Source organism: Xenopus laevis, chromosome 3S (genome assembly GCF_017654675.1).
Source record: "Xenopus laevis strain J_2021 chromosome 3S, Xenopus_laevis_v10.1, whole genome shotgun sequence".
In the NCBI taxonomy this organism is placed as follows: domain Eukaryota; kingdom Metazoa; phylum Chordata; class Amphibia; order Anura; family Pipidae; genus Xenopus; species Xenopus laevis.
In genome coordinates this window covers 113,073,429-113,088,982 of record NC_054376.1, presented here as the reverse complement: position 1 = coordinate 113,088,982, position 15,554 = coordinate 113,073,429, and the positions used below count along the sequence as shown (strand labels likewise).

The window sequence follows — 15,554 nt, the reverse complement described above, 5'->3', positions numbered from 1 at the left end:
AGCTGTGGAATGCAGGCCTCAAGTCGGATGCAATGGAAATTAGGTAAGATATACAAATGTCGGATGAAGTCGCAGCATTCATCCGACACGACTGTCAGATGCAGACACTGCACGCTTAGTCTGCATCCAACAGTCTTGTTGCATTATCAATGCAACTTCATCCGACATTTGTATATTTTACCTTATTATTCGTTTTTGCCTGATCATGCCTAAAATGCGGGTGTAGTCCTACCCTTAAAATGAAAGGACCAGGGAAAGAGTTTTGGGTAGGAAAGGGAACCAAACATTAACAGGAAGAATGGGGAATGAGGAGCGTGGTTGTGGTTGCAGAACAAGCGGACCAATTGGGCAGAGAAGAAAAAAATCAGGAGACAGAAGAGTAGTATAGGTCACAGGCCAGGTCAAACACAAACAGTAGCACAGTACAGAATCGCAACCCAGATTGTAGTCAATAATCAAGCTAAGGTCAGGACAGGCAACAAACTAGGATTGGTCAGGGGCAGGCAAGATCAGGAACAGACAGAACAACTATAAATAGCACTCTGGGACTTTGGAAAATAGACCTACGTTGGGCAACGGGAAATGGAAGATGCTCCTTTAAATATTAGAATTTTACCCCAAGTGTGATGACATCAGACATGGACATTTGTCAAACTAGGATCAGAGCGTGATGAGGGAGTAAGCGACCGGGGTCCTTACCAGCCCCCTAGACCACCAGGTATTGTCACACAAAGCCAAAAACCTAAGTCAGCTCCTTGTCAGACAAGTCCTAAAGAGACATTCTAGTTTTCAGATGGACAGACCCCTTTTCAAAGATCCATAGATATGTTCAGGTATAAGTTAACCAAGTCCTCAGAGCTACAAGATTAATCATAGTGGTCTATTGGAACTGTCCAAAGCTCTCCCAGGACTTGCTGAAACAATACAGTGAGTGAATGGCAATAAAAACGTTAAGGCAGGGATAGCATGGATTCTGAAACAATTGACATAAGCATCTGGTCATCACAGAAACATTCCAATCCATCTACACAACCCCCCCCCCAATGAACCTAAATAACAACATTCTCAATAACTCTTCTCTATAGGCTTTGTCTTTCAACACATTTTTTTTTCTTTCCTGACACATTTACTGGAGCACAGAAATCAAACATGTGTTGCATTATTATGTTTTTTACAGAGGAATACATTATCTACCCACATTAGTAAACAGATAAAAGCAAATAATAATGACATTTGACATTAGTCATTTGTTTTACGATGTCCTGAAGTGAAAAAGTAGCCTTTTGGGTGGCAGACCATAACTTACTGAGATGGAATATCATCTTATTTACATGGCAAAACTTAGCCAATTTTTGCTCACTCGTGTTTTATTGTTCTTTTTTTTTCTTAATTATATATGTTTAAATCACCAAAATTTAAGATTATTCATCATTTGACAACATTTACCTAAATTGAATCACCCTGCATCTTAATAGTACAAATCAATGACTATTGATTGCTTGTCAGCCATACCAGAGAGCCAGTTGGGAATTATTGGCAATTAGGTAATTAAATCCCACCCTTCCCCTTTATACTGCTTTATTAATTAATTTAGTTGTACTATGTTGTAATCAAGATGGATCACATATTTAAAAGAAGCAATGTGGTTTAACAACTACCAGAAAAAGTTTTCTTGCAATAGATTTTAACTTTCCACTATTCACCATTAATAGAATATGGATACTTGTGCAAAAAACATCATGGAGAGCTGTACTGAAAATGCTGCAGCCACACATCAAGTATACTGTATATGACACACATATTTATAGGAAGAAGTAAGTGAGAAATAACTGTGGAACTACAATATTTTGCTACAAGCCTAGTAATTAATGGCAACCAATCAGCAAGTAGAAGCAAAGCGAATCCGTGAAAATCAGAAATAGATGCCAGTCTAAATCTCAGCTAAGCTCTCTTAGAACCAGGGGTTTATGCCATCTGACTCTGATGCCTTGTTCACATTCATTTTTATTAAACTTTTATGAACCATATCCTGAGTCAATCACTGACTAGACTGAACTGAGCCAACAGTGCAGCTATGAGATGAGTCTGGGAACTCTGACTATTTTATACTGTGAAGAAAATAATTGATTTAGCACATTTGCCTTTTCTGTATCTGTTACAACCGTACTGGTACGATTATTTAAAGGGGCAACACTCTCAACCTGCATCTTTTTACTATTAATATACTTTAAAAAACATTTTGGGATTAGTCTTAGCCTATGCAGCAATGTACTCCTCATTTCCTATCTTTGCCTTCCAGATTGCTGTTTACAACATTTATCATAGTGTTTATATTCTTTAAATGCTGCTTCTGTCCCCACAGACTTGTAGTTTTTAAATGCCTTACTCTTCTTTCCTATTCACTTCTTTACTTCTATATTAAGCCACATATTAAGCCACACTTCTTAAGGCAGGAGTGTCCCTAGTTTACTAATGAGAGGTCTGCTTTTAGTGATAATGTCCCATTATGATCTATATCCATAAAAGCATTGTTAGCATTCTGTTCCATGAAAGATATGACTTAAATATTATATTGATTTATGAGAGAATTTATTTTATTGCTATATTTGAATATATGAAATGATTTCTAATTTTCTTATACGGATAAAGGCAAAATAAACTTCAACCATCTGAAAGGTGGCTTTCACCCACCCAATATAGTGATGTTAATTGCATGTATAATTGAAGATCTTTGCGATAGGCTGTCTTATTCTTCATTTGGCTGACTTGTGCATTTTCCTGAGTTGCTCAGTTTGTTTTGCAGCTATAACAATGTTTTATATTCAGTAAAACAATAATAAATTATTAATGGCTCAGCAAACCAACAGATCATTAGATGCCCCTGTGGTCCTATACCAAAGGGATTTTGAACTTGTAAATTAGATATAAGGCCAATTTTTGGCTAGATATCAGGCAGGCAGGCAGTTGGGAGGGTCCCATACAGGGACAGAAGGGTTTAGTAGATTTGTGTATTGCCTACTTAGATCCTTTGTAATGACCGTCATTTACGCAGAAATGCAATACAGTTTTAGGAAAATATCCACTACTTATCTAGATTTATCTAGACTAAAGTGATGTTGTTTTTTAACAGCTCTTATTTCAAGCACATTTCAAAAAATCCATAAAATCATACTACGAATTTGGATGGTGGTAAACAAGAAAAACATGCAGAGTTAGTATGCCTCAGAATCGATAAGCCATAGGTTGGTAGAAACCACTCTCTAATACCCATATATTATAATAAGCACTAAGATTACCCATGTGCAGTTACCCATAACAACAAATAAGATGCATTTCTTTCTTCCCTCTGCTACAAAATCACCATCAGTACAGAAAATCTGATGCTTGTGTAGCGCTATAGTAAACTGACTTTACTCTGGTCAGTTTAAGCTACTTTCAGTGTGGGGTAATACCACAAATGAGGCCCTCTCTCTCAGGGGTAAGCCCTCGCAGCGGGGTGGAGGCAGGGTGTAGTGCAACTGAAACCAGGCGCACTCGCACAAAAAATGGGAGCCATTAGTTCTTTAATGCTTTACCAGAACTGAGTATTTATTCAACAATATAGCACGTATCCACAATGGAGTAAAGAACAATCAGATAGTACAAATGTAACATATAGTCACAGTACCAGTATAGGCTGAATACCTGCAGGCCAGGGAATACACAGCAAAGAGAGAGTTGCAGCTTGTGAGGGGTATTGCCCAGTTTTCAGGATCTCTTTGAGTGGCAGTCTAAGGGAATTCCTATCATCTCTAGTCTAAACACTTTGGTCCCTACTCTGGGTCAGTAATACCCTGGGATCTTAATCCCTCTAATATCCTCATCGGAGCCTTGAGCTGCTCAACTATATAACCTCTTTATCACTCTAAGGGGCAAATTCACTAAGCGCCGAAGCGCCTAACGCTAGCGTCAATTCGCTAGCGTTGGTCATTTTCGTTACTTTGCAAATTCACTAACGAACGCTGGCATAAATTTGCTAGTGTTACTTCGCACCCTTACGCCTGGCAAATTTTTGGGGCTCCCCCTCCTTCCCCCCTAGATTTCCTAACTCAAGGCAACTTAACTATACAGTGGGCACATGTGTAGGGCAAAAAAAAAATTTTTATTTGATGTTTTGAAGGTTTCCCAGTCATTTGTAGTGATTGTACGTATTCCTCCATTGAAATTTGAATTAGGCGCCATATGCAAATTAACCATCGCTAGAGCAACTTCGCTTTGCTTAGCGAATCAACGCTAGCGCAACTTCGCAACCTTACGCTACCCCTGAGCGCAACTTCGGATTTTAGTGAATTTGCGGAGCGCTGGCGAAGTGTGGCGAAGTGCGGCGAAGTGCAGCGAAGTTACGCCTGGCACAACTACGAATCTTAGTGAATTTGCCCCCTAGAGTGATCTATAAAAGAGTATGCTATCACTTTACTAGGGCCAATGCTCCTAGGATCAAAATACCCATTTCCTTCCAGCCTGCTTGATTGGGCTCAGACCTCATGGTTCCCAAGACCTTTATACTACTGCACAGTGCCATCTAGTGTACACTGGGAGAACTACAGGGGTTACATAAGCACAAGGGCCCCATAAGGACCCACTTAGGCGTCCATATTACTAGGGATGTGCCTGTCAATAATGTGTAAGGGTGTCTAAATTTTCATATCCCTACACTTGTATTGGCATTAAGCAGATGGCTGTCCCAATATGTGAGCTGGGTAGAGGCTAATGGCAGTTTTTAGAGTTGACCAATGGTGGAATGGGAAAAAATGTTACTTATTTATGCAATATCTATTTTTATGCAGCTTGTCCAAAAAACACATATCTAAAATTTGAGTTAACTACCTCAATACATTTGCATAGCTTAAATATCTGTAGCTTTGTGGTTTTAAGGCACAATGCCCATTAGAACTAAAAATCTGTGTATTGGTGCCTGTGGCAGAATGCACTACTCCCAAAAGTATTTAGTCAACATTACAGCTCACTCCCTGAACTTAGCATTTCATGCCTTTGAGGGCTATAATCCCAGAGACATGAATCCAAATATAACAAGTCCCTTTCTGCATTTTACAGCAGTGGAATATATTTCACTCGCAGCCTACTGGTCAATATGTGTTTTAACCATGAAATTGTCTTTGAAAAATAATAGATGTTGATTGAGAATTGCTGGAACACAAATAATTGGCCAGTATATTAGGGTGGTTTAAAATAATTTTTGGTTTATTTTTCTAGAGTGACTACTCTTTTTATGATTACTAAAAATGTGCACAAAAATAAAAACCTGGTGACATTTAGGAAGCCTTCAATGAAATGAATTTGTGACCTGCCAGGTTGACCAGGAATTTTTCACATCAGACAAAACAAGGATTAGGCAGATATTTTAGTGTGCAGATGTTTTACGTTAAAGGGGTGGTTCACCTTCAAGTTTATGTTTTGTATACTATAGAATGGCTAATTCTAAGCAACTTTTCTCTATGTCTTCATTATGTATTTTCTATAGTTTTTTAATTATTTGCCTTCTTCTTCTGACGCTTTCCATCTTTCAAATGGGGGTCACTGACTCAGTCAACAAAACAAATACTATATAAAGCTACAAATTTATGGTTACTGCTACTTTTTATTACTCATTTTTCTATTCAAACCCTCTCCTATTCATATTCTAGTCTCTTATTCAAATCAGTGCATGGTTGCTAGGGTAATTTAAATCCTAGCAATCATATGGCTGAAGCTGCAAACTGGAGAGCTGCTGAATAAAAAGCTCAATGACTCATAAACCACAAAAAATAAAAAATGAAAACCAATTGCAAATTGTCTCAGAATGTCTCTCTCTACATTATACTAACATTTAACTCAAAAGTGAACAAACCCTTGAATCAAAGCTCTAATACAGCATTTCGAGGATTAAAGTAAATTGGACAATCTATTAAAATGATTGGCATAAGCAAGTGTGCTATGAAGCTCTACAGAGTTAATAGTATTTGAGTGATGGTTCCATCTGACCTGTCTCAATCTCATTTATTTGTTGCCCTCCAACCACTTCCCACCCTTTTAATTGACAATATTCAAATTTGCAGAAAACTTGCTTTAATCCACTTGCTCATTTTAGAATTGCTTAATTATATTCTTTGGGACTTGGAATTTACATTTGAAAAAAATGAAATAAGCATCAGTATGAATCCCTATATCTATAGATAAGGATTCATACTGATGCTTATTTGGGATGAAGTTTCTGAAGACTACAATGAAAACTGGGCAGTGAGAATGCAACTGTTTCTACTTGAGCAAAGATGTATTCACTAATTAAAAATGTTGCTATGATTACCCAAATATAACAAACTGCATTTCCACCTAAAATAGATATAGGCCTGATTATTTTATACCCCAAAAACAGCAGTTCTGCCAGGTTTTGTATTTTTAGACCCTCTGAAAGGTTCATGGTTCTATCAACACTATCTGTATCTGTAGGAAAAGTGCAAGTTCTACAATGGCCACTTCCCATTGGCAAACTGTGTAGTAAAAGATTGAACAGCACCATCAACTCTTCAAGTAGTTAAAAAGCGTTTATTTATGCTTTTGTGGGCATCAACGCAACGTTTCAAGCCATGCGGCCTTTTATCAAGCTTGATAAAAGGCCGCATGGCCTGAAACATTGCGGTGATGCCCACAAAAGCATAAATAAACGCTTTTTAACTACTTGAAGAGTTGAAATAAAGGCTTTTTAACTACTTGAAGAGTTGGTGGTGCTGTTCAATCTTCTTCTGTCAACACTATCAACACTACTGCAGCTTGGAGTGGGTTTTTAGAATTTTTCTCAAGATTAAAAAACATTTTAAAAAACTACTAGACACAGAACAAATCCCCAGTACTTTAAAAATATGTAAGGATTTATGTATAAGCTTTCCTATACTCAGCACTTTGTTCCCATATACAATTAAACAATAGAAAGTTATGGAATAAAGCAATCCTTTCAACAGTAAACCATGAAAATGAGAAGCACATCATCAAGGCAACTGTTTATTAAATGTATAGATTGCTTATAGTAATATGGTAAGCAAGGTTGAAAACAGACACACGTCCATCAAGTTCAACCTTTTTTTCTCTCTTTTTTTTATTTATATCTGCTTCACTGCCAGTTGATCCAGAGGAAGGCAAAAATCCCATCTGAAGCCTCTCCAATTTGGGGGAAAAATTCCTTCCTGACTCCAAAATGGCAATGGGACCAGTCCCTGGATCAACTTGTACTATGAGCTATCTCCCATAACCCTGTATTACCTCACTTGCTAAACACCATCCAAGCCCTTCTTAAAGCTATCTAATGTATCAGCCTGTACCACTGATTCAGGGAGAGGATTCCACATATTCATGGGGCATTAATAGAGACCATAAAAGTGTGGATACGTGAAAATGCATGAAATGTTGCATTAGTACAGCCAAAAGTGTGAAATGGGTTACTAATTTTGGGAGCCCTTTAGAAGATAAAGTGCAAGGCATAACAAGATTGTAACTCAGCAAGTGAAAGCATCGGACACTTCATCCAACATGTGTCTGAAAGTAATCAGAACAGAAGAGCTTTCTGAGTTGACCAAGGGTTGCTACAAATGTGGCAACTGTGTAGCTTGTCCATTCATTGAAAAAACTACCAGCATCAGAGGCTGCTCTGACATAGATGAATTCAAATTAAGGCACTTCATGAATTGTAAGACCCCTGGAATAGTATATATTATGAGGTGTATTTGCAACAAACTCTATGTGGGTAAAACTCGCCAACGTATTTTAGAACATGTGGGGGACATTAGAAACAAACGTAATACGTCTGTAGCCATTCACGTCAATGAACTTCATGGTGGAAATGTCAACACTATGAAGTTTTTTGCTGTTGAACATTTTCAACCCACTACGAGAGTGGGTGACATTGACAACAAATTATTACAATGTGAGGCCAAGTGGATTTACTGACTTAATAGTCGGTCCCCCGCTGGTCTCAATGAAGGTTTCGCCTTTAAACCCTTTCTTTAAGTATTCCAAGCAAAGTTCACTTGGTAGTTTTCCCCTCTATCCCGTAATTGTGTGACCGTTTTCTAATTTTCTAATGTTTCTAATTTTTCAAAATTTTCTTATGTTACTTTACCTTTAATTAGTTTTGAACCTAGGTACACTTTGTTGAGTTCAAATATATAGCTGTCCCTCTTATTTTATTCGCCAGCGCATTTTACATTCCTATTGGTCAAAAAAAACGCCTGCATGTTGGTCAGGCGCGCAGGCGCAATATGTTTGTGCAAAACTACGGCAGCGAAAAGACGCACCAACGTCTCTACGACCTTTTTTGATGATGTCATGCGCAATACCTGGAAATCGCGCCCAGCATAATCTCGCGCGACTAGCATGAAAACGCAGCGCGAATGCCTATTTAAACTTTGAAAAGATGAGCGCCCACCACTTATGCCCCTGAGGAAGCTGAAGTAGTCAGCGAAATGCGTTGGGCGGCATACGTGGACGGTGGCAGCTTAGCTCCCACTTTGTCCCTACGTAGACAGGCAGGTTCTTGCTGACAAACTTGGGGCACAAATGGAAGGGTGGGAGCGGGTAGTGTTTGCACTGTAACCAATGGTTTCTACTACTACCGGCGAAGTGTGTTTGTTGGCTGATTAAGTTACCACCGTTTCCACCATTTGCTGGTTTTTAAATGAATGTTTTTTAAGGACATTGTTTCTGCACTGCGGCCTCATGGGCTACTAGCAGTGGGTTTGTCTTTTGTGGGTGTTCCTCTTTTTAGCCTAATTTTATTAAAAGTTACGTTTTATATAAGGCAGTTTTGCCAATTATACTATATAGGCGCCACACTGAACTAGTTTGCTTTGAAGTGAGTGTTTATGGATTAACAGTGTTTTGATTTCACTTCTTCTTTTCTTCTCTTGAGCTTTTGTTGGAGGCCTGAAGGAAGGTTAAATGCTTGAACATGTCATTCTTGTCCTTGAACACACGAGTGGGGCATGAAGTGTAGGTGGGAGGGCAGAGACCAGGAAAGAACTGTATAATGTACTGAATTATGTGCATGTACTTTGTATTAAACATAATAAAATACATGTGTGAAGTGAAAACACAAAGTCACCCAGGCAACAATTCTATCTTTTAAGCAATATATATTAATGGCTTTTAGAAATGCTGTTGGCTGACACAAAGGGGTTTTGTACTAATCCATTAAAAGTAATACTAAACCTGTGTATACAGTATATTATCAGTATCAAGTTGTTTATATTCCATTTGACCTTAAGCATTTGTGTGTGGGTCTAAACTATACCTTTCCAGGTTCTGAAAGGTAAGATAATGCTAATAAAACCCAGCTGTAGGAAGAATGACGTGAAATGCAAGCAGGGGTAAATGTTTCATTTATTGTCTTCTATTCTACTTGATCTACTTGAAAACACAGTCATTCTAGTGGGCAATGGCAAACACCCTAAGCGTCTAATGAAAGTATGATTGATGTTCTAAGGCAATACAGATTTTGTCAACAAGCATTTAAACATAAAACATAAATAATGATAAATCAAATAACACACTAAAGCCAGGTAACTACTTCAGTTATCAATTATGATACCATTTTAAGTTTTGGGATCCCCTCAGGACTCCCCAGAATGAATGAGTAAATCATTTAGGTCATGATCCTAAACCAGTGACAAAGATATTGTAAAACACATCCCAATTTTGTTCAAAAGTAATATAAACTTGGACACATGATAGAGATCTTTGAAACTTCCATCATGAAAAGTTTCAGTACCTCCCCCTTGCCCAAGGATAATATCTACCATGAATGTAACACCAGCACTGTATAACTGTAACTCTGTTGCACCTGCTTACCAGGTTTGAGTAGGACATTGCACTGGAGTGTTCCTTGAGGTGGTTCATAAGTTCTTCCATTTACATGTAATGTCCACAATGGGATATAGAGCATAGTACAACAAATTGCTTTAATATATGCCAGCATTGACTTATTATATTGTGTAAAATGTAGTATTTTATGTGAATGTGTAGCCAAGTGTCAAATTTTTGGTATAAAAACCTTTGAAAAATACTTTGAATTTTGAATTGAAAGAAATTCTTTTGTGCCCAAATTAGCCGATTTTATGTCAAGGTATTACAAATAATGTGTAGAAAATGGTGAATAAAAACATCACACATCACCATCTGATATACATCGTCTTTGGGGAAAAAATGTGTTGTTTATCAATCTTAGGGGCAGAATTATCGAGGGTCGAACTGAATTCGAGGGAATTTTCTAAGTAAAAAAATTTGAAATTCAAAGTAATTTTTTGGATACTTCGACCATCGAATAGGATACTAAGACTTCGAATTTTCTTCTAATTCGATTTGAAGTAACAATCGTTCGAATATTCATTAATCGGAGTACTGTCTCTTTAAAAAAACTTCAGCTTCAATACTTCGCCATATTAAACCTGCTGAAGTGCTATGTTAGCCTATGGGGACCTTCTAGAGAAGTTTTCTAAGTCTTTAGAGGTCGAAGGAAAATCCTTTGATCGATTGCTAAAATCATTTGAATCGTTCGATTCGAAAGATTTAATTGTACTATCGAACGATTTTCCTTCGATCGTTCGATTGACAAATTCGGTAAAAAATCCTTCGACTTCGATATTTGAAGTCGAAGTATTTTAATTCGATGGTCGAATTTCGAAGTATTTTTTTACTTCGAAATTCGACCCTTGATAAATCTACCCTTATGCATACATTTTTTAAATAAAATTCTGGAACAATAAAACAGTGACTTCAAAATGTGTAAAAAAAAAAGTAACAGTGAATGCCATTAACTGCTTTAAACCCAGCAACACACTGAGGCAGCAACTGGTTCACCCAAAAGACTCAACCCCAAAGCACAAGAAGAATAACTTGTGTATGCAGTGAAGTGAGGAGTGTTCTGATTTGTATGTGGGGAAACCAAACAACAGTTACACCAGCATATGGAGCAGCACAGAAGAGTCAGCTCCTGGCAAGTCCAGATTCTAGACCAGGAGAGAGACTGGTTCAAAAGTGGTGTTAAAGAAGCCATATATATGTAAAAAAACACGGCAAGTCCAATTGATTTGACATATTTCTACAGATACTGCTTTATACACTTTAACATATTTTATCATTTTACATGGAATGATATATAGACCCCCAGGTCTGAAGTAGTACAAAATAATTACATTTTCATCTCCAGTTGTAAAAAAAAACCACACCCTTTATACATGCATCGATTATCAATGTAGTAAATTACTTACATAAATGGCAGTTACACTGGAATACATTCTCATATAAGCTAAAACAAGCTCACCTTTGCCTCCAGATGGCATTGTTGCAACATCCTCGGTTCCTGTCCTTATGCCATTGTTAAAGGTATGTCCGTCTGCTGGCTGAAGCTGCCAGTTAAGTCCAAGAAGGTGCATTGCTGCAGAAAAAAAAGGTGATACAAAATAGATATAAAAGGTAAAGGAAATGGCTATAAAATGTACAGCTTAAAAGCCTATTAAAAATACCATGAATTGTTCTATGCCTGAGCCATACCAAGTTTCTAGACAACACACAATGCAGTAGTCTTTAAATCATTTATGAGAACATGCCTGTGTTCAATTCATTGTATAAATGTAGGGTGTCCCAAGAAAGCATCAGACTTGACTTCATATACAATTGCAAAACTGCTCTAGTTTTCTCTAGAAGGCCAAAATACATCTGTAGCAAGTGTTTTTGCAAAGTCTAAAGTGAAAATAAGTTTTACTTTATCAGCTAATGAAGTCCACTTTGTTCAGTTCTCTACTGTACAGAAAACTCCTACATTCCACTCAAAATACGTGCCGTTTTTAAGGCAACGGAAAAGAACGTAGAACTAGTCTATCTAAAAGGGCTTTCGAGTCAAGCTGTAACATACTGGAGTTTTTAGAATACAAGGTAAACATAACATAATTAGAGGCAAATTATGTCTTAAAAGTATCTGCAATGTATTCTATTATTTGAGGAATACAGATTATTTTGTTCTGGAAAGGAAAAAAAAGGTTAGATGTTATGACAGAGATTGAAGAACCGTGAATGCTACAGACTGCAATTACAAGTATTTCATAAATCTCTTGTACACAATGACATTCTGAATGTATGATGCTGCTCAGAGTTTAACAGCTTGGTATGATGGCTGAGAATCCTTAGAATAATTGTCTTGTAACGAAAGTAGTTTCCATTCCGTGTTTGGTGCAAGTTTTTAGGTCCACAGCATAACATCTAATTTCCTCTCCCAGGCTTTGCTACAGATCTAGGTCAGGGCATACAATTGTAGGTGCACTGAGAAGGCCAGTTTTTTTTTTTTTTTAACTTTCGCAAATAGCTGAAAATGAGAACTAATGGGGAACCTTTATGAGAATTAAAGTTGCTGATTTGTTCATTAGTAAAGAAATTTAGCTAACGAAGCATTATTAAACTTGAATTCACCGAGGATGTTAAAATAAAATGGTGTGTGCCTCAAGTCACCAGGGTTGTTTCTGAGAAAGTAAGAGAAACATATGTGAAAGTAATCTTATAGGCACAGAATTCTACTCCCTTTTCTCACCACATCCTCAGTATGTCAGATATTTATCTCTGCAATAAAATGCCAGTGTGTGCAATGTTATGTGCATTATTTTCCTCACATTAATATTGTATTTGCATAAGTAATTTTACATTAAATAGTAATTTAAAATGCTAAAGCCTGCGACAAGAGGCAGGTAAATTAAGCAGTTGCCTAGGGCATTTTACCTTAGAGTTTTGTATTCAGAGCTCTGCTGTTAGTCTACATGTTGGTTCCCCAACCCTATTAATCAATGAGGCACATTCAAATGTAAAAATAGTTAGGGAGCAACACAAGCATGAAAAAATTGAATGGTTGGGGCTGTGATTGGCTACTAGGTAGCCCCTATGTTGATTGGTAGCCTACTCGAAACTCTGTCTGGCAGTACATCTGTTATACAACCAAAACTTGCCTCGAAGCAAGGAATTAAAAAATAAACACCTGTTTTTCGGCCACTGGCAGCAACAGCTAAGGGGTTGGCAAACAACATGTTGCTCACAAGCCAATGGTTTGGGAACATTGGTCTACACTTACCCCTGACCTTGGCTCAATTCTCATAATTTCTTTCACCTATGCTATTTCTTTTTAGGTCTGCTGCTGACCATGAGTAAATGCTGCAGGTCACACATTTGATGAGTACTACATTGGACCTGCCTTGCATCGTATGATGGCTGAGAATTCTTAGAATAATTTTCTTATTAGGAAGTAGTTTCCATTCCATGTTTGGTGAAAGTTTTTAGGCCCACAGCATAACACCTAATTTCCTCTCCCAGGGTTTGCTACAAATCTAGGTCAGGGCATACAATTGGTGCATGGAGAAGGCCAGTGTTTTTCTAAACTTTCGCAATAAGCTGAAAATTAGAATTAATGGGGAACCTTTATGAGAATTAAATTTGCTAATCTATTCATTAGTAAAGAAATCTAGCTAACGAAGCATTATTAAACTTGAATTCACAGAGGATGTTAAAATAAAATGGTGTGTGCCTCAAGTCACCAGGGTTGTTTCTGAGAAAGTAAGAGAAACATATGTGAAAGTAATCTTATAGGCACAGAATTCTACTCCCTTTTCTCACCATATCCTCAGTATGTCAGATATTTATCTCTGCAATAAAATGCCAGTGTGTGCAATGTTATGTTCCTCACATTAATATTGTATTTCCATAAGTAATTTTACATTAAATAGTAATTTAAAATGCTAAAGCCTGGGACAAGAGGCAGGTAAATTAAGCAGTTGCCTAGGGCATTTTACCTTAGAGTTTTGTATTCAGAGCTCTGCTGTTAGTCTACACGTTGGTTTCCCAACCCTATTAATCAATGAGGCACATTCAAATGTAAAAATAGTTAGGGAGCAACACAAGCATGAAAAAATGGAATGGTTGGAGGTTCGAATATGGGCTGTGATTGGCTACTGGGCAGCCTACATGAAACTCGTGTGGATTGGCAGCCTACACGAAACTATGTCTGGCAGTACAACTGTTATAAAACCAAAACTAGTCTAAAAGCAAGGAATTACAAAATAAACACCTGTTTGCGGCCACTGAAAACAACAGCTAAGGGGTTGGCAAGCAACATGTTGCTCACAAGCCAATGGTTGGTGAACACTGGTGCTCTACACTCACCCCTGACCTTGGCTCAATTCTCATAATTCCTTTTACCCATGCTATTTCTTTTTAGGTCTGCTGCCGTCCCTGAGTAAATACTGCAGACCACACATCTGATGAGCACTACATCGGACCTGCTTTGCATCATTTATAGAAGATGGGGGTTGTGTTGCAAGCTTTCAGCTAGTCTTTTTACATAAAAAAAAGACCATATTCCTTAAGTTCATCTTGATGGAAATAATTGTGAGAAGGCACCACCAAAAGATTCTAGTTGTATTCAACAGGGTAATTATTCAAAAAAACATTTATGGACAATTTGTCTTCATGTATGCTTAGAAAACAGGTTCATGTGTTAATTAAGAAACAGTGGCTTTAGCTGTTTAAGGGGTGTCAATATATTCAATATATCTGCCTGGACCCTGCAGAAACCACAGTTATGTTACAATGGTAAGAAGAAATTGGGAGCAGATTAAAGCGGACCTGTCACAGGCTGTATAATAAAAATCCTTAACAAATTAAATATGAAATCCAAATTTTTTCATCCATACCTGGTATAAACTTGTTTAAAAGTCTCAGCTGTCAATCATATAATACTTGCCCCGCTTGTATGCCGAACTTTCCATTCTGCATTTCCTAGCTTTTACAGCCCTCCCCACATTCCCCCTTCCTCCTCACCATCTAATTGTGTAGCCATTGCTTGTATGTGCAAAAAGCCGCACCTCTCACCTTTCCTTTGATGTTCCTGCTTAGGTGGTGCAGATTTCTCCAGACGGTCAGCACACGTCATAACATTCAGTGGAGAATGGAAAGAGAATCGCACAGACACCAAATATGTTGCAGGTGGGGATCAACGTTTCGGGGGGGATTAACCCTCCCTTCATCCTGACGCTTCAAAACAGAAAAATTAGGCATTATTGAAAAAATGGCACTTAAAACGTAACGGAAACGTTGATGCACAGGTGGTCACAATAAAAAATAGGGGATGCTCCCCACCTGCAACATATTTGGTGTCTGTGCGATTCTCTTTCCATTTTCCACTGAATGTAGCCATTGCTTGGACATAGACATTGTGTAGCCATTGCTTGGACTTAGACATCAGGTGCCCCATTCTGGTGCATAAACAAGATTTCTCCATGAAGCAAAAAGTGTCCACAAAATGACACCTGTCTGTGTGATGTGATAGTAACTTCCAAAACTAAAGGAATTAAGATTAAATACTTTATATAGTGTAAGTCAAGTTTATTTTGCTTGACTAACATCATTACATACGATTTGGAATTATTTCTTTAGGTGATAGGTTCCATTTTAAGTGCCATTTTTTCAATAATGCCTAATTTTTCTGTTTTTAA

The 15,554-nt window shown here is 37.6% G+C and overlaps 1 protein-coding gene across 2 annotated transcripts in view; it reads right to left on the bottom strand.

The window, feature by feature from the left end:
* Nucleotides 1-15,554, bottom strand: part of LOC108712409 (teneurin-2) — a 1,104,728-nt gene that overhangs the window by 284,350 nt on the left and 804,824 nt on the right. For both annotated transcript variants that reach the window (XM_041588750.1, XM_041588751.1), the window contains one exon: nucleotides 11,348-11,461. In XM_041588750.1, coding sequence (XP_041444684.1) covers nucleotides 11,348-11,461 — 114 coding nt within the window. The remainder of the gene's footprint in view (nucleotides 1-11,347; nucleotides 11,462-15,554) is intronic.